This window comes from Maniola jurtina, chromosome 1 (assembly GCF_905333055.1).
Source record: "Maniola jurtina chromosome 1, ilManJurt1.1, whole genome shotgun sequence".
Classification (NCBI taxonomy): Eukaryota; Metazoa; Arthropoda; class Insecta; order Lepidoptera; family Nymphalidae; genus Maniola; species Maniola jurtina.
Genome location: NC_060029.1, coordinates 5,667,296 through 5,687,223, shown reverse-complemented (window position 1 = coordinate 5,687,223; position 19,928 = coordinate 5,667,296). Strand labels below are relative to the sequence as shown.

The 19,928-nt window shown below is 36.0% G+C and overlaps 2 protein-coding genes across 2 annotated transcripts; one reads left to right on the top strand and one right to left on the bottom strand.

The window, feature by feature from the left end:
* Positions 1–107: 107 nt before the first annotated feature.
* Positions 108–3,915, top strand: LOC123865298 (transport and Golgi organization protein 6). Its single transcript, XM_045906260.1, has 5 exons — positions 108–325; positions 800–2,805; positions 3,002–3,224; positions 3,359–3,510; positions 3,583–3,915. The coding sequence occupies exons 1-5, from the start codon at positions 274–276 to the stop codon at positions 3,898–3,900; spliced, it is 2,751 nt and encodes a 916-aa protein (XP_045762216.1). The 5' UTR covers positions 108–273; the 3' UTR covers positions 3,901–3,915.
* LOC123865352 lies at positions 3,909–19,666 on the bottom strand. Its single transcript, XM_045906344.1, has 6 exons — positions 19,287–19,666; positions 7,469–7,623; positions 6,356–6,587; positions 5,710–5,974; positions 5,020–5,216; positions 3,909–4,827 (listed from the first exon to the last, which is right to left on the bottom strand). Exons 1-6 carry the CDS (start codon positions 19,372–19,374, stop codon positions 4,556–4,558), a joined length of 1,209 nt encoding a protein of 402 aa, XP_045762300.1. The 5' UTR covers positions 19,375–19,666; the 3' UTR covers positions 3,909–4,555.
* Between the last annotated feature and the right edge of the window lie 262 nt (positions 19,667–19,928).

Below are 19,928 nucleotides of genomic sequence, written 5' to 3'. Positions count from 1 at the left end.
TTGTTGTTTGCCACAAGCTACAAGCGTGGGGCGCTTATTATTTTTTTACCTATGGTACTGTCACACTGGTTGACACTTGACTTGATCGCACTTGACAGCTGTGCTTGACAGATTGTTATTGTTGTAATATTCGATTTGTGTTTGTTGACCTACAAAAAACTGAAAAATATTTTAAAAGTATATCATTAGACTAAAATTGAATAGCTTCCTGATATTAAAGATAGTTTTTTTCACACACGACAAAAGAAAAACAGTATTTTATAAATCATAAGTATGACCGAGGTCGGCGCAATATTTCAGCGAATAGAGAAATTTATCAAAACTGGTAAGATAATCTTAATAAGTACTATAGTAAGCAGCTGATGATAGGTATAGTTAAAAATATAAAAATAGTTTTCGTTTTATTTAGACAAAGTACCTACATTCAACTTAACTACCACCATCTGTGGTTGTGAATGAATGTAGACATACTGTACAGTACGGTAGTGTGTTACATACTGTTTTACTTTAAAGTACTAAAGTAATTATCACTTTAATAATAAACACAGAAAATACTCATTTAGCACCTACAACCTACCAACCTATATCTATTCAGTATAAAGTACTATGTTCCTTAAAGTTTCTGACATGATTCTGTTTGGAGCACAACCATAGGGTCAAAATGTGTCATCATTATCAATCATCACATCATGTTGGAAATATCAATGCAACAGGATAACAGAGTAGTCATTTTTTAAATTTATTGAAATTACTTAATAATTTTTTGTCATAAATGTGTAAAAAATTTGTATGATTTTAGACAGTAAGAATGAATTCATGACAACAATTTTCAACCATATCACATCTATAGACAAAAATGGTAATGGACACAATGATTCCTATGAACTTTTAAGCACATTCCTGAAGAACATTATTCAGGAAATTGACGCTCTAGCCACAGAAATACAGAAAAATGATGGTGTCCTTATAAGTGTAAAACACCAGAAAGTACTACGTACATGTTTCCAAATAATTTCATCATTTGGCATTGCATCGTGTTTGATACCTGGCTTAGGCATAAGCTTTTCAAAAAGATGTGCATCAGCACAATCTTTGCCACCGATTTTATTATCTGATGAACAGAAATATAAAATTTTAGTATTGTGTACAGATTTTTTACATAGAAGTTATAATGTACCAGTTCTAAAAAATATTATAGTAACGTTTCATTTAATTGACTATTTGGCTGCATTAATACAATTAGCATTTGCTCCTTTAAAAAAACCTGGTGCCTATCCTAACTTTACTATGACTCAAGAAATGTATGATACATTAAATACTGATAGACAGAAATATATTCAAGTATATGAATATTTAGTCAGTAACTGCTTCCAACCGACACTTATGAAAGAATTACTAGTGCTTCAAAATGTAGCAGATCAAAAATCTCCTTTGTTTGTTAAAAGAGTTATAGCCAAGGAGATGAGTAGACGCCTTACGGTATCAGGTGGCTTATTGAGTCTGATTAGATGTTTTATTGATAGTCAAGATATGGATACAGGACTTGAATGGAAAAAAGTTGAAATGATTTGCAAAATAGTCTCAACTAAACATGGAAACCAGAATGAGAGTGATTATCTAACAAACATTACCGCCCAACTGAAACAAATATTTACTATAAATAATACAAAATATCTTGTGACTGCTGTTTCATGTCTCATGACTTTATATGAAAGATATAATAATGCTGAGCAAGTTAAAAATTTAGTTAATGATGTTTTTAAAAGTCTTAACTATGACATTTTGTTGGCAAAGTCACATTTACCTGGCACCATTATTCTAACATCTCAAGAAGTAGAACATAGTATACAAATCCTCTATGTCTGCACATGTATTAGTCAGGTCCACATACCACCTGAATTTGTAACATCTAATTTGTACTTACTTTTTCTTCTGAGAATCAAATGTACAAACAGTGAAATGAAAGTAAAAATAAGCAATATAATTTCGAAAGCTTTAGAATTAGTTGATAAAACTAAAATGTGTGATCTAATAACAGAGCTATTGTTTGGGCAAACTAAATCGAAAGAAGCTGATGTTCTAATTGAAGAATATGAAGCAGGCTTGACAGTCAAGTATGTTAATTTTCATGTGGACTATCCAGTAGATGAATCATTGGTTCATTTTGTGGAGTTCTTCAATGCAACTGAAAACAGTTCACTTATAAGCAATTTATTTGAAGCATGTCTTCAAATATTTGCAGATATAAATAATATGAGACTTGTGAATAAGACAGAGACTCTATTGAGTTTGGATGATGAGCCCGTGTTACTAAGTTCAAACGATGAAAAGTATGCTCGTATGTTGACTATTTTGTCAGAGATATCAACATCACAAAAAGTTATAAAGATTTTGCAAGAAAATCCTTTAATCGTGATTAATTTTGTTGAGGCCATTTTAGTTAAAAGTATCAATATTACCAATGATGAATGCAAAACTATTGCTTTAGTTTTATTAAATACGATATTATCTAATACTAGTAAAATACGTGACTTGAAAGAAAAACTATATACTTTCCTACCGAAATTAGAAAAGATGGCTAGTAATGATTCTGAATACATTAAAATTTTATGTAAAGAATCAATGTCGTTAATATTGTCGGAGTATCCCAAAGCTAAAGATAGTCCGTTTGAGGAGGCACTATCAAACATTTCTGACAATCTGCTCCCAGTAAGAGCACATGGAATCATGGAGCTTGGTAAACTTATAGATAAATCAGATCCTGAAACTATATCTAAAAGACACTACGTATTTTGCCTGCTGCAGGTGTGTATAGATTTTATATACGTTTTATTCTCGTTTTATTAAAGGAATTACATTGGAATAAAATCTTCCAAATTCATTCAGGCTGTTGTTTCGTTATTTAGTTGAATAAAGTATTTGATTTTTCAAAAGCAATACAAGAGAAGGTTTTAGCAAATAATACTGTATTGCGGAAATACTTACCTATTGTAAATTTTAGGAACAACTCAAGGATCCAGATTCATATATTTACTTATCAGCCATAAATTGTATAGCATCACTTGCTGAACATTGTACTTGTGATGTTCTTGGTGTTTTATGTAAGGAATATTTGGATATATCAACTGAACTTAATAATATAGAAAGTAAAGAAAACCGAAATAGGGCTGCTGAATTGAGGATGAAAATTGGCGACGTGATTGTTAAAGTTACTAAAAGACTAGGTAAATTTTATTATTATAGTAATAAATTATTGAATTCATTAAGGAATTGAGTACTATTTTAATTTTTACACGTTTGTCGTGTATTTAATGCTAAATTAAGATAAAATAGATAAGTAGTGACTTTTTACTTTCAGGTGAAATGGCGGTACTGCATAAAAATGTTTTGCTAAACACAGTATTATGCGCTTGTAGAGATGATGATCCATTGATTAGAACCTCTGCTTTATCTAACTTAGCAGAAATCGCATTAGTACTGAATTATAAAATGGGATCCATTATATATGAGGTAATTTCCATAGATGTAAATAATAGTCTAGAAGATTATATAGAAGTTGCTAATATTGCTCATACTTTTTAGGTTCTTCTTTGTATTTGGACAATAATCGAAACCGATAAAGCAATAGAATGCCGCAGAGCAGCTGTCATGGTTATTTCAAGTTTAATCAAAGGACTGGGAAAAGAAACATTGCTAGAACTAAAAGAAAATCTACTACCAATTTACAGAACTTTGAATAAACTATATAAAGATTCAAATGAAGATAATGTTGTACGACTTCATGCTCAGTTAGCTTTAGAAGAACTTAATGATATTGTAAAGCAATTCTTATTTAGTGAGCTACCGATTGAGAAAGAATTTTCAATGTTAAGAGAACCAAGTTATATAATCTTTCAATAAAAATCAATTTCAGTCAATAAAGTCTTTTATTAAATTATCAGTAAAGCCAAACACAAACTCCAGAGAGCCACATTGCATGGCACTGCATAGCAAAAACATCTATGGATAAATCATAATATAAGCTTTTCACTTGTCCGCTTGTTGTTATTTGAATTAACTAGTTCAGTAGTATATTTTGGTATATTATTATCTATCACATATTGTATCAGTGCGTTGCAATGCGGCTTGTCTACTATGCACTAAAAATACCTTAAACTAAAATTTGTGAATAGTGAGATAGCTTATGGCAATAGTGTCGTAGTGAATTATTAATACTGGCCAGATGTAAACGTACATCCGCATACTATAATATCTAAAAGTACTTAAATGTTAACTAACTAAACATAGGTAATTCTAAAAGTTCATCAACTATATTTACAGTTTCAATACTTAACGGCGTAATTAACCTTAATAATTCGTCGTAGCCTATTATTGAGAAAGGACGAATTATCCCCGAAATTATTTCCTTGATAAGGACTGAAGTATTTCTCGAAATATCTATCTCCCGAGATATTTTGTCCTTAAAATTATTCCCGCAGAAAAATACTTATTTGGGTAGATGTTTATTTAAACCCATTAGTCTTAGGGAAAGCTTAAGGTGATTTGTCTTGAATATCTAGGCCTCCGAAGTATTATCGCCTTCACTAGGCTTTTTAACAGCTTCGTCTTTTTCCGAAAGTGTTATTGAATATACGGAACTTTTATCGGAAAATCTGTCAATGTTTCTCCTGTTGAAAATCCCGCTGCGAGAAAGGGAAGAAACTGTAGATATGGAAATATTGTCCATGGTTTTACCAGCTTGTGGTACCATCTTCCATATGAGAAGCGCAACACCTCCAAACGCTGCGACAACAAGGAACATAACGAGGGTTATCTCTCCAAACATACCTGAAACAAAAAAAACGTTTTTAATCTTTACCGCACGTTTGAATAAAATCAGTTGACAAAAATTTGTGTTATGTCAATAAACGCCCTTGTTAAATATATTGGTAAAATTGTTCTTAAGTTAAATGGTCCAAGAAACCGACTTCTGATCGGGCTTTTTTATCTAAATAAATTAATGTAAGAAATGTAACGCACTTTGTTGCGTTTCTTCCTTCCTAGCCTCAAGTCGAGCTGGTTGAAGCCTATTGTCATTTAGTTCTTGATCGTCGTATGGCTCCACTATTCCATGGGACTTAGTTTCCACTAAAACATCGCCAGGATTAGCTTTTGGCAGGTTGATTCCAGCTCGCACCGTTAACGTTTCCGGTTTGTATGTGCAGATCACTAGGAACCTAGAACAAATTCACAAAAGATTTTAGGCTAGAGTCTCAAAATTACTTATAGAGTCTCATCCGCCTTACTTTACTTTAGAGCCTCGATAGCTCAACGGTTGAGGAGCGGACTGAGTTCTGAAAGGTCGGCGGTTCAAACCCCACCCGTTGCACTATTGTTGTACCCACTCCTGGCACAAGCTTTCGTTTAATTGGAGGGGAAAGGGGAGTATTTGTCATGATTAGCATGGCTAATATTCTTTTCACAAAAAAAAATTAATATCAATAAAATGGATTTAAAACCAATAATAATAATTATTATTTACACTAAAAGAATTAATGATTTTCTAATTCTATATTATAGGTAGGTATTTAATAAAAGACTAAGTTAGCAATGTCCTATGAAAATCCAAAGTTACAAAGCATCTTTGAAGCGAAAGGCCTTGACCAATAAATCATCCGCTAACAAGCATGAAAGTGAAAATGTTTTGCACTTTTTGTTCAAGTGACTCACCGGCGTGTGCTGTGTGTAAGTATTGGCAAGTTTTCTTGAACGATCACATAAGTGGCTACTGTAGTATCGTTGACCTCTGAGCCGCATTCGTCATGATGTATTCTCAGGATATATGCGTCCTGGGCACTGTTCGGATTTCCTTGGATTGAACATCTTTCCGGGCCTCCATCTGCTGCCTCAACGGCTATTCGACCACCGAAGTATGGGCCAGTAGATACCTCAACTTCGCTCGCGTGTGGCAAACATTGTGTGGCTCGTGCAGAAACTAAAATAAATTATAGGTTTTCCAAGACATTTTAATTTTGTGGGAATGTTTTTTGCGACCTTAACTTAATCTAAGACCCCTTTTGGCTTCTGGCTAATGCGTGTTCTGGAAGTGTTTTAACACATAAGCGGGCGCAATAGTATTTAATTTCTTAGAAAACTCATTTTATTCTAATCGTGTTATTGTGCTTCTATACGTTGCCAAATAGCAGAGAAACTCAATGTACGAGTATCTACCCACATAATTTGTCCATAGAGATATTCGAAGAGAAACTTAGCTTGACCATTCTACATTTATATATAGTCGGAACCATTTGCGTAAAGAACTACAACTCAAGTTTGTAGGAATATTAGAAAATCTGAACAAATGTGAATCACTTACATCCTTTTGTGGGAACTATGATAATTTTCGAGCCAATGGAGTGCGGATCAGCCAGATCTCGAGCGTCGCGTCTCACCGGCCTCACTTCAAAGGAATAGGTTGTTGCCATCCGTAACCCTGTGATATATGACGTGTAGGTACGACCACGTTTAACACTTGGAACCGCTGACTTGGCTGTAGTTGTTTCCACTATCACTTTAGCAGACCTATCTTCTTTGACATTGTCAAGTACCTGAAAAAACAACATGTTATCATTAGAATCTCCTGATTAGATGACTCTGGTCTGGGGACCCTTCATCTAAATATATAAAAAGGAAAGGAAAGGAGGCTCACTGACCGACTGACTGACTGATCTATCAACGCACAGCTCGAACTACTGGACGGATCGGGCTGTATTTTGGCATAGAGATAGACATCCGCTATATAAGGATTTTTGAAAATTGAACCCCTAAGGGGGTGAAATAGGGGTTTAATATTTGTGTAATCTACACGGACGAAGGCACGGGCATCAACTATTTACCTAAATATAATTTAATCAGTATTAAATAAAACAAGTTCCTCGTTTCTAATTCGAACCGCTAGGATATGAAACGCCCTTCCGGCATCAGTTTGCTCCTCCACTTTTAATATGGGTACCTTCAAGTCAAGCGTCTTCTAGGCAAGCGTGCTCCATCTTAGCCTGCATCATCACTTGCTAGTTGCTGGTAGGTCTGATTGCAACCAAGCGCTAGTCTACTCATTTTTAAAATAAAAAAAAACATCAAAGTAAAAATAATAATATGCTTCCGCAAATAAGTAGGTAGGCAGTTGTACGACACTGTTACGGTGTGGCGCGCACGGCGAGCTATTATCCCCCGTTCGACAGTGGTGACTGATCTGGTACCGACAGTTACCAGAGCATTCCCAACGATTCGACCTATAGATAGGTACATACATATTGTATGGTTGTTATGGAGGTTGGCTCTAAAAATGCCTAATCTTTCCCTGTATATTCTAACCGCTAAATTGTAATACCTAACTACTCACGAGGAGGACTCTAGGAGAACCGAACGGAACCCTAAAAAAGGAAAAAGATTAGGTACTTCAAGCTCGATTAATTCACAAATAATTCACCTTAGTTCTGCATCGGTACTGGCCCCAGGCTTGCAACTCGCAATAGTGTATTTGAAAAGCCAACAGTTTCCTGGGATCCGATTCTTCAGTTTTGCCGTACTCCCATCGAAGCCGAACATCGCGGAAGTCCGGCTCTCCTATAAGATGTAGCACCTCTGCAAAAAAATTGTTCAATTTTATTTATTGAATCTAAATAAACTGTAAATGATACAGACCACCCCAAGTATTAAGAAAAAACCGGTCAAGTGTGAGTCGGATTCGCACACGATGGGTTCCGTACAAGAAATAACACTTGTGAGTAACTAGGTACACGGTTTTCGGATTTTTCCATTTACTCGTGCTATAAGCATAGATATGTACTATAAGACATTGCTACCTGCCAAATGATAGGTCAATAAAAAATAATCCTATAGGTTTTACTCCCTTGACTTATCTTGACTTGACAACGACACAACGCAGTGATCCCATGAGGGTTCCATTTTTTCTATGTCAATACGAAACCACAAAAGAAATCGTTTCAGCGCTGTTGCGTACCCATTTTATTATAAGTGAATAATCTTGTCATCCACAAACACCGTTACGCTATTAGCACTTTATTTTCCGAGTCAATTTCAGTAGGTAATTGGTTTCCTTAGACCCCGAGACGGTCGGATGCCTCGGCGATGCACCGATCCGCGTACCCTATTAACCCAATGACTTGCTCACTGAGCTGTCCGTCATCGAGCAAGTAACATGACCGACGTAATGAGATAGCTCTCGATTACAAAAACTCAGAAATAAGTAATCAGTGATGGAATGGAATGGGAGAAGAGAGAAATCGATTAGAGCAAAACGTATGGTTATAGAATTCGTCTCCAAGTCCTAACTTTTAATCTATCTAAATAATTAGTCGTAAGGTCGTCTCTAGTATTTTTTGTTTGCTAGTGATGTTTAGAAGATGGATGAAATAATAAGCTTTAGCAGCAATTGAGATTAGATTCTGGCATTGGTTAACATTGGGTAAACAATAAGTATCTACCTATTCGTATAATAATTTGCAAATAGACCCCACTGTTCTCCTAATATATCAAAGTAATAAACTAGTTACCTATTCATCGTCACCCATCTCAACCCATCGCTGACCCATTATATACTTAGAGTCTCCTCTCAGAATGAAAACGGTTTAGCCACCACGCGGGCCAAGTGCGGATTTTACAGACATCACATTCCTTTGAAACATCGTGGAGAACTCTCAGGCATGGTGTCTTCTCAATGTTTTCCTTCATCGTTAAATTACCTCAGTATTAATTATTTAATTCCTTAAAACGCAAAATTAGAGGTGCGTGCCCGAATCGAACTCCGAAACTCCATCTGAAAAGGCCAATGTCTCACACATAGGCTCGCATTTCACCTACTACTTAGTAAGAAACTAAGAATTTAAATTGTGCATTGAATTAGAGGTAAATGTGAGTATAGGTAGGTCGTTAATCCGCTAAGCGACACCTGCAGGCGTCGCAAGCGCAGCCCTCCGTACGGTATTCCTCCCAGATACATAGTAATAGCACACGCTAGCCGTGGTAATGGGAAATTTATCTATGTGGGGCGATAAAGTGTTACGTTTTAAGCGGTATTTTTCTCTCCATAACAATGTAAAAATTAAAGAAAATCATGATCAAAGATTATATCTGGAAAGTGCACTCAAAATTACAAAAGATTCATTAAGATCTATTGTAGGTAGGTACATTACATGTAGACCAAAAACTATTGATATGAATTCTATTTCGGACCTCACAGCTATGTTTCAATTTAAAGCGTCACGCGACACTCGTCCAGAGTTTGTCAAGAGTGTGGGTTGGTACTTATTGTACCCATTTTGAAATGTAAAATGTGATTACTGATTAATATTAGGTAATTCTGGCAGGTATATTGTTTGAGGCCGGACGTAGCCACTGGCCTCGCACGACACGGCACTCCGGTGTCACAGATGGGATAGGTACCTACATTACAGTGGTGTGAAAATGCCATCATGCTATTCAAATACATATAGACTTATCTGAACCATGTTGACATACCTAGTGAGGATACCAAAAAATTAATTGCCTTATGCGATAGGTTTCTACCTATAGTTACGATGGTACCTGACCACTGGAACATATCTATACTACCTATACTAATATAATAAATATGAAAATGTGTCTGTCTGCTAGCTTTTCGCGGTCCACTAAAGGTTCAGAGATAGCTTGCATTCCGGGAAGGACATAGCGTCGCTGCGCATGTAAAATCCGCTATGTATTTTTTAGGATTTTCGGTTTTGATGTCATTTTGAATAATTTAAAAGGCGTGTGTGCATGTCAAAACCCGTTTAGCATGTGTGCTAGTTCAAGAGATAATCTTTTTATCTAAGTGATTTTGATCTAAAATTAAAGCATACTGTTTCAAAAAATTTAAGTTTAAAAGAGTCTCCTGAAAATTTGCCATTTTTTACGTAGCAGAATTTCTATATACTACAGCGACGATAGGCTTTCGATTTTTTATTTGGTCCCGGAAAAACAAAGATTTCCCAAGGGATTTTTAAAAACATAAATCGACGTGACGAAGTTGCGGCAATCATGTAGTTGCCTATCCGAGATTTCATCCACCATAATTTATTCATAACCACTTATTTCATTTCCACCATAATTTATTTGGTCTTACTAGGATCGTACCTAACTACTAAGAATGTCAAGAATTTTAAGTATTAGGTAGTTTTAACTGATGGCAGTTTGAAATTTAATACTAGAACTTTCTCTGTAAAGTTGCCACCATGAGATGTAATAAAACAAACATCAAACAATCGCAATTAGTCGAGCAACAGTAGAGTTTATGTTCACGTTAATGTAAACTCGTAGGTATGAAACATGCATGAAATGACGGATGCTGATGACTGAACCGTAAAAACCTATTGTATTTTGAAGACCACATCAAACAAATGGCCTGCAGCGTTTAATATACCAGTAGGTATAATATGCCATGGATATTATTCTTTTATAACCTTAATGTTGTTTACAAAATTCTATCTACAAAATAGATTAATTTTATTTACCTACCTACTGTGCACGATCCCAAAAGTTTTTTATGGTTCCGTCCCCAATGGGTAAAAACGGAACTCTATTAATGTCACTCTGCTGTCTGTCTGTCTGGCCGTCGTCGTCTGTTGTCTGTCCGCATGTCATAGGTCTCTAGCTCGTAGACGAAATGAGTTACAAACCTGAAATTTTGATATTTGGTATAGAACTTTGACCCCAAACCAAATAGATATATATTGAATTAAAAATTTCAATAAATTATTTTTCGAGGGGCACACGAAGAAGGTGCGGATTTTTTTTTTCTTACGGTTTTTCTATTACGGTTTTCGGCGATGTTCTAGCTCGGAAAAGAAATATTTCATACATCCAAAATATGATGTCCATAATTATTATGTACGGAACCCTAAAACAGCGAGGCCCGACTCGCACTTGACCGGTTTTTTAACTAGGTACCTGGTACATAGTATACGCCATACGGTCTTAGTTTTGAACTGTAAGTATTTGTATTATTTGTATGTAAGTATTTGTTTTTGATTGATAAGAAGGTACAGCAAGCACGTTATAGCAACCTCAAAATACATAGACTACAATGTTGGCTTTATGGCAAGTAATGATCATTTTAGGTTCCACCTAACGAATTTATGGTCAATGCGCTTGCGCCCGGAGTGGACTCGATTGTGTGAAGTGTGTGGTGCGAAACGGATATTCATCAAACAATGAATTTTACACGCGTTGCTCTTCCTGTCACTAAAGAGAATGTACCTACGTGTATTGTCAGAGCTGATAAATCCATTGATCATGATAAATCATAAATTGTTTTACTTCATAAAGCAATGTGATGGAAAGTGCTAACACCAGAAGGGCCCACTACCTACAAGCCAGGAGATTCATCGAGCATTGAAATTACACAGCGATCACATATCGCTGAAATTAATAATAGCGGTATATATCTGAAAAGTCTTTTTTAATTGACGAGACGTATAGCAAACTTTCGTACCTAGCTAGTAGCTACTGCCTGAGCTAAGACAGTTTTATTTCAAGAGCAGCATTTGCGCAGGTAGCGCTACATTTTGCATTACCACCATACTGCATCATCACTTATCACCAGGTGAGAGTGCAGTCAAGGCTAACTTGAATGGAATAAAAATAAAAAACTTATTGGCTAACGTCCACCTCAATAACGTATGCATTATTATTTATTACTTATTTTTATTACATAGATGAAATTGAATTAGGACATGACCGATCAAAATTGGTGCATATAATTTAGATGAAGATTCCACACGTCTCTATTAGAATTTTAACAGTGTTAAATGGCAGAGAAACGATGTAAATCCGAATCTTTAAAGTTGGCCGTGCGTGTATAATCGTCGTTTTTTGCTGTATTCAATTAAAAATGACCCACTGACGGAGCCAGCAGAACAAAACGCACTGCACCTTAGTCCGCACTGTTAAAAACCCCGAAATTCTTGCCTCATTTTACTTGTGCAAATGGTAGAGACTAGAGATGCCCGAAACCACGGTTGGGTACACAGAACTCCAAATATATATACTAGTTGGATACTTGGATAGATTGATTTTATAATGTAAATAAGTAATTTGATTATGGGTAGGTATGGGTTGAACCAACGAGTATATTGTTAGGTAAGTACCTACCTACACTTTATTTCTATGTAGAACAAATCATTGTTAAAGCTCACATCCAAGACGCGCTTTTGTTAAATCCGCCATTGGATTTTGCACTGAATGCCTTTAGTCATTTACTACCTTCCAATTAGGTGGATTGACCTGCTTTCCATTTTCCTATAATAGAAGATTAGATACTAAAGATATTTACTTATGGATCTACTCATAGGACCATCAATTTATGGCATTAAGGTCTGCTTAAACCTCGAAGTGAGGTTCCAAACTTCATTATAAAATCCACCCCGATTATTTCCTCGACATTAAGTTTTTCCTGTCTTTGGAAAGTGATCCATCATGAATACTTCATAAAAAAGTCAGAGAAAGAAACTTTTTTGGAAAACTAAGTAGGTACGTCCTGCCTTTACCTACACAAACAGCTAAAATAGTTATGTCGTCATTTTAAGTAAGTATCTAGCTAGGTAGTCCCTGATAATGCATTAATCTAAATGGTATACTTCTTTATGAACTCTACTTTACTTTTTCCCTAAAAACCAGGTAAAATAGATGATTGACTCAATTCTTCATTTAGGTATGGTTTTTTCTTTAATCGCTATATTAATTGAAAACTGACCGCGTACTCCAGTAACGGTTGTATGTATATCGTTTTATAAAAGTGAATAACAGTTCAGTTGCGCAACTGGATAGATGATGGATATAACTCTTGATGGCGTAATGCCTTCACTTCTTAATGACTTCTCTGTTTCTTATCTTTTCAAGTTATCTACGCCTTTTGTGTTTTCGAACTCAATACTTTTAATATTATTTTTCTACATTTTATCTCTATCGATTGAGGAATTGTCTGACGGAATTAGTTAAATCATAGACTTCGTACATTTGAGAGACACTCCTAAAAGTATTCAGCGTGACACAAATATACATTCAAATACAAACAGTCTGTTCGTACTTATTCTGTGATATTTACACTCTTGAATAAGACTGAAAGTTGTCGATTGTAACAAAATTACAAACGATAAAATAAAAAATTGGAATGAATATAAATATGACTTGGTGTAGGTAGACTCCATAATCGAAAATGGCAAATTCAAATAAGGTTAAAGAGCCGTTACTAATCGTGTATTGATGTGGCGACAAAATGGCGAATTTAATGGAGACGAGCCCAAGTTAGAACTTAAGAAAGGTTGGTAATTGTTAAGTTATAAACTTAGCGATTTTGACCTAAACGCAGTTGCTAAAGGAGGCCCGGTCAGCGACCTGGTACATAGGTAGTAAGGACATACGAGTAGCTTAAGTTCCACCGGTCGTCCTACATCCACCTACTGCATACCTCGCTACACATTCTGCATACTTATCTGGTTAAGGTAAAATGCTTATAGCCTTAACGGACTAAACAATGTCTTTGTATAATATATCTTAAAGCGTTGAGTGTTTAAATCTATACATCAAAGGAAAACATTCCAACATTAGAATTATTAATCCTTCGTAGGTAATTTGCTGCGTAAAGAAAGTGAACTCTGCCATGATTCATGAACCGCGCGAATGTGCTACCGTATCGGTCGATCTTATCGCGCTTTCTGCAATATAATATGCAAATCAATTGACGACAGATGTTCTAAACTTTCTAAACGACAAAAAATCAAGTGGCGATGTTCTTAACGCTTTGACATTTGTCTGTCACAAGTCGTTTTGTGACAAGTGATCAAATATCTAGCTGATAAGTTATCTTAAAGCCGCTCCTTTAGCAATTATTTAGCAAATTAAAACAGCTATCTAAACGCGTTTAGTGAAAGTCACGCGTGGTCCATTTCTTAGTAATAATGAGAGTATAAAGCTGTTTGGCGCGACATTTACATTTGAATTCAGCCGAACCGCACATAAATCTGACGGGGGTCATACTCATATACGGGGGAAGTGTGTCGTGGTAAAGTAGGTATGTAACCTTAGTTTTTTGGGTTATAAAGACTGCTTATTTGAGTTTTATGAGTACTCTTGACTTGTTGAAAATTTTTGAAATGAACTAAAATAGCTTAATTAGATTAGATACCTAAAAAGGCGTTAACTGCAAAAAATAATAATTGAGATATCGACGGAAAACGTGGGTACATTCAAAAACTAATGTTCCTAACAAGAATACTAAGTATGGAAAACCATGTTTTTAATTCGGCCCTAAGCTACGTTGCATTGTTTTTCTAGAAATATTAATTTTTAAAATTCTCGCGTTTTATGGCATTTATTTTTTGCACAACAGCTTTTTAGTTAAAGGACGGTAGGTGCTCTGATGCAACAAATCATATTGAAAGTCACACAATAGGAGAAACTATCCATCTTATACTCTTATACTAGCGTAGCGGGATAAGTTGTTCATGAATCATGACATATCGAAAAGAACCTGCAAGTGAAGCGATGGTTACTCTTTCTCGTGCCGCTATTACCGATTTTATCGGATCTACCTCAATTAGTATTGCTGTCTTGGCTGTCCAGTCGCGCGACCGTTAGCGCATCCATAATACCAACCACGAACTGATGTAATGACGCTGTGGCCTGCGGTCTGCGGCGCCCGCGCTGGGTCAGACTCGGACCTATTGACAAAAACTAACAAACAAGCAAACTGGGTCGATTACACGTTAAACACTTGAAGCGGTAAACATTTTTCAAAGTCAGGTGATTTATGTGGTGCGAGATAGATGTTTGACAATAATAATGGATAACGTGTTTTAAAAATAAATAGGTAGTTAGGAATTCTTTTTTGTTAAGAATATTAGCCATGTTAATCATGACTTCAATTGAGCGTAAAGCTTGTGCTAGGAGTGCTTAGGTACGACAATTAGTTTTTAGGGTTTGAACCGCCGACCTTTCGGAATTCAGTCTGCTCCTCAACCGTCGAGCTATCGAGGCTCAACGGTTCCCGGCGCTTTCCATACACACGTAGTATGTTTGTCATTAACTTATCAAACTATGCGGTAGATACGTTCTAGAAACAAATAACTGTGTCTATGGTTTCCCAGATTCCTGTAAAAATGTGTGGGTAGTTTTAAACTTTGAAACTAATGGTCAAATGAGAACCAAACATCTTTTGTCTAGAGCGCGCTACGCTATGAATACCTATCGCTTCTCCCGTAACCACGCTAAGAAAAAACGTTTACTTACAGTCATCTTCATGTTATTTTGTAAAATTTGTCTAAGCTGCTAAAAATACATACAGAACCTAGTCTAAGTGAGTATTTGCTTAGCACACTGCACTGAATGTGTTTAACATTATTTACTTATTTAGTTTAACTTTTCCACTTTTACTAGAAAGCTTCGGTTGGTACTTGACCTAAGGCAATAGGTACGTGGGTACGTGATTCCTATCCCCTATGTGCTTCTGAATTTGACCAAAAACAAATGAACAAACTAAACGATCTTTTTAATATTTTACCTACTTAAAAAGTGCCGTCATTTCAGTAGGTAGGTAACTACCTATCAAGATATAACATGTAACAGTAAATAAAGGCGTCACCTTATTTCAAGCAGTAAAAACGTTATCCATCATCTTGGCATTGACCTAATGTAGGTCTGGGTTAATACTATTCAAACGATGGCCATACTCCTAGTAGGTACCTATTGGACAGGTTTTTGCCCTCACGGGTGACGGGTGATCTATCACAGGTGAACGGGAACTGTATCTGATAGCTGACAGCAGATAGATGTAGCTCGCCGGATAAGTGCTCGTTATCTCAATAGCGAAGGGACAATTTGATTCGCATCCTAGATACTTTTATTTTAAGTCAAACTCAAAGCATTTATTCACGATGGGTACTTACCATTAACCATAGTGCCCTAAATGAGGACATAACTAAACACAAGGCGTCGGCATCCCATAGGGATGTCCAGTAATGTGGCGGTATCGTTGAGACGGCACAGACCACAGTGGTATGCAAACTGCGTTCCTGTGTCGTCTCGTCATGACGCAGACGGCCCCGCTGGGTTTTAGTGGGTATTCTGGTTGCCAGCGAGTCCCACATATCCCCCCGGAAGCAGCGTGATCAGCTCTGCTTCCGGGAGGGATGCGTAAAAGCATTTCCCAGCGATAAAAAAAAAGGTAGGTATACTTTTCGATTTTCAGATGTTGAACGAAGAATTACTTAGAAGAAATAAAAATGTCAAAGTGTTCCCAAAATTGGTAAAACACGTGCCTGAGCTACTACGCGTGTAGTTAAACAAAAGTTAAAAAGTTAAAGAAAAAAAAAATCTTAAACCTCATCGAGATCACCGCAGCGAGAAAGTGTACCCAAGATGCTGGCAGCATTACCCCTTTGGATGGCCAAATTTAATATTCGCAGATACAAATAAAATTCACCCAACAAAGGGCGGTACGAGCGATACCAACCAGCTAAAAATCTAGACCACGTCACATAAACAACAAAAAGATGAAGCGATAATGATATAATTGAATTCGCTTTGTTTCATACCATGGAGCTCGGAATCAGCTTAGCTTGTTTCATACAGTACAGTTAATTCGGTCAAAGCTGTACTTTGATAGCCCGATGTAAGATTGCGTTTCTGATGCAACGATTAGACTTACCTAGGTACATTCGTTGTAGGTAAGGTACTACAACATAATCACTCCCTGCCATGATGTTTAAACTTTTATGACGAGTTGCACGCAATATTCTTCATTAATTGCTACGCGATAATAACCTTTTACCTACTTACTAGGTACCTAGATGCATAGGAAAAATCCCTTCAAAATACTTAAGTAGGTACTAAGCTTTATATGAAATTGTCTTAAAAAGTATCTACTGAACGGATTTTATTTAAGTTATCACTTGTCACTTAACTCGGAGAAGAGTCCTACAGTGCCCATCTCTGAGTAGAAAAACTATAACCCTATCCATACCATACCCCTGTGAAGCCGGGGCGATTCAGCTGATAGGTAGGTTCTAAGGCATTCGTGAGAAGTTTGCCAAAGGACATCAAGCACAAAAAAGATAATAACAGTTGCATCAATTCACAGTAAGCTCTCAACTGGAGTTGTTCTAAATAAGATAGGAAAACGGGACTGCGATTATTTTTCATGATTATGTCATTTTCGAAGATAAAAACCGGAACGGGGGACGCGATACGACCTGTGATACGACGACGCGCGACGTTGCAGATGGCAATGAAACCGTTATTGTGAAGAGTGTGAAAATCTCTAATTTGCAGTAAACCACCATTGTTACGACTCTTATACGTAATAACTATCGTGGGACAAATAATTATGAGTTCCGTTGCTGATATTAAACTTAGATAATTCTATGTAATTTTATACAGGAGCAACAAAAAGTAGACATGAATGCAATTTGCAAGAGCTCTTTCAATTTATATTCATATTTTATATTCTATCGCTTTTAGTATTCATTTCACTTGAAGTGTTGTGTGACTATTTATAGGAAGATAATACTTTAGATAGGTACTGTAGAATAGGCAGGTATTAATAGGTAAGTACGTTTCAGCCATATCAGCATTTTTTCAACAATTAGCTGATGCCCGCGACTAATTCTGTGGGAACTCTTTGATTTTTCGGGATTAAAAGAAACTTATCCTTCTCCGGGATGTAAGCTACCTCTGTACACAATTTTGTCAAAATCGGTTAAACGGATGGGTCGTGAAATGCTTGCAGACTGTTCGAGAGACGCACTTTCGCATTTATAATAATTTTATAATAAAATTAGCAAAATTGCAATATACATCAAATTAGGTATATACATACATATATACATAGGTATATACATCAAATTCCGATTTTTTCCTAGACATAAGGGAGAAAATAAACTACCTATCTCTATAAGAACGCGGCTACATAATATGAATGGCTTGTCAAAATGTACCAATCCTCTTGCGGCTTGGGTGAAGCAAATAAAGCAGTCAACTTAAACGATTTCTCGTACAATTAAATTTCGGGTTAGTGAACTACTTACCTGAAACTTCTACTAAGTACCTAACTACTTCTGCTACGCTTTCAACGTAATCCATACAACTAGTTGCTTCCCTAGCTCCTCATATCAGAGTCTTTATAATTTTAGCAGAAGTTACAGTAGGAAGCTTTTATCAACAGTAAATAGCACAGTCCATTTAGAAAAATCATAACAAAACAGAAACTGTTTTCCTCAAAACAGAATACCGAATACGTGACATTATGTCGACCCAGTTTTCTCCTAAAGTGCAACAATGGTAACAAAGAGGCATATCATTTTAAATGTCGTATGCTAACCCAAAGTTTAAAGGGCAATTTTAAACAAACGTGCTTTGAAGAACGATATTGTTACTAGGGTTCCATATCTGAAAAGGAAAAAAGGAACGCTTATAGGATCACTTCGTTGTTTGTCTATCTATCTGTCTGTCCGCGTCTGTCGTGTCTGTCAAGAAAACCAATAGGGTACTTCCCGTTGACCTGGAATCAAGATTTTTGCAGGTAGGTAGCACAGGTAAAGAAATAAATCCGAAAACCGTGAATTTGTGGTTACATCATTAAAAAAAAATTATAATGTGTTTCAATTTTCAAAGTAAGATACTGTGGGGTATCATATGAAAGAACTTTACCTGTACATTCTAAAATAGATATTTATTTATTTTTATACATTAAAGTTTTTGATTTATCGTGCAAAATGTCTAAAAAATACCCGAGTACGGAACCCTCCATGCGCGAGTCTGACTCGTACTTGGCCGGTTTTTTTTTTACATATGTAAATAACTAGGTACCTACGACCACTTCAAGATAATAATATTATTTATGCTCACGAAAAAGAGATGGGGCTCCTAATCAGACGAAGGGATTACATTTTTAGAGCTCCGTACCTCAAAAGAATAGTTCGTCTGTCTGTCAAGACCCTTTTTCTCAGGAACGTGTAGCGGTAGGTATCAAATTGAAATTAATGTGTACTTCTACTTTGGTCTACAATCCTTTGAAACTGTGAAAAAATCAAACTCCTAAGTCAACGCAATCAAACGATAAGTAGGTACGAAAATAATCAAAATCTTTAGGGTACCTAACTTACTTCCCGTGATTGCAAAACAGCCATTTAAGTAACTAGTACTACGTGCGTACGTACGTAACTAAACATTTTGACATTAATATTCCTGAAAAATATAACATTAGAGGATCTCACCATCATCCCCCTCAATTTCAGCAATCGGAGACACGAACGTAATTTGCAATATAAATCCGGCTACTAGTAAATTCACGGAAGACACCATGTTGAACGAATTGATGGTCTTTTAATAAATCACCATCGGTCTTATAGATTAATCGATAAAGTTGAGAATCACTTATTATGTTACTTGTATAAAGTGATCGTAAATTTTTACGAAGCTCGAATGCTAGTCACGAACGGTCGAGCGGGCAAGCATGCGCTCGCGCTGCACGGTGACTTCTGAACGACTAACAGAACTACAAAATACTGAAAGGTCTAACATATTATACGGGCAAGCATTTTGCCTAAGCAATTAAGCTCGGAACAGGGAAAGAAAGGAACTAATAACTTCTAAGAGGCTGGTATTTATCTTGCAGTGGGTATTCAAAGAAAAGCAAAAGTTAAAGCTATTAATATCTCGGCCGCTGCAAGTTGCGCTGCTACTTAACTCACCTTGGATATAAACTGGTTATTTTAATTCAATTATTCTTCTTTGGTTGAATTAACTAGGTTACAATGTAGAAAATGAATAGATAACTATGTGCCTACTTGTTATTAAATTTTTTATTACATTTTGAGATGAATACCTACTTAGTTTAATTTTATATGCTTGAACTG

Bases quoted from the DNA above. Each gene is read 5' to 3' on its own strand.
- LOC123865352 (XM_045906344.1), bottom strand. From the start codon at position 19,374: ATGGTGTCTTCCGTGAATTTACTAGTAGCCGGATTTATATTGCAAATT. The intron at 5,975-6,355 runs GTAAGTGATTCA...AATTTATTTTAG, and splicing joins CATAGTTCCCACAAAAGGAT to TTTCTGCACGAGCCACACAA. The intron at 5,217-5,709 runs GTGAGTCACTTG...AATTTGTTCTAG, and splicing joins CTTACACACAGCACACGCCG to GTTCCTAGTGATCTGCACAT.
- LOC123865298 (XM_045906260.1), top strand. From the start codon at position 274: ATGACCGAGGTCGGCGCAATATTTCAGCGAATAGAGAAATTTATCAAA. The intron at 2,806-3,001 runs GTGTGTATAGAT...TGTAAATTTTAG, and splicing joins ACGTATTTTGCCTGCTGCAG to GAACAACTCAAGGATCCAGA. The intron at 3,225-3,358 runs GTAAATTTTATT...TTTTACTTTCAG, and splicing joins TAAAGTTACTAAAAGACTAG to GTGAAATGGCGGTACTGCAT.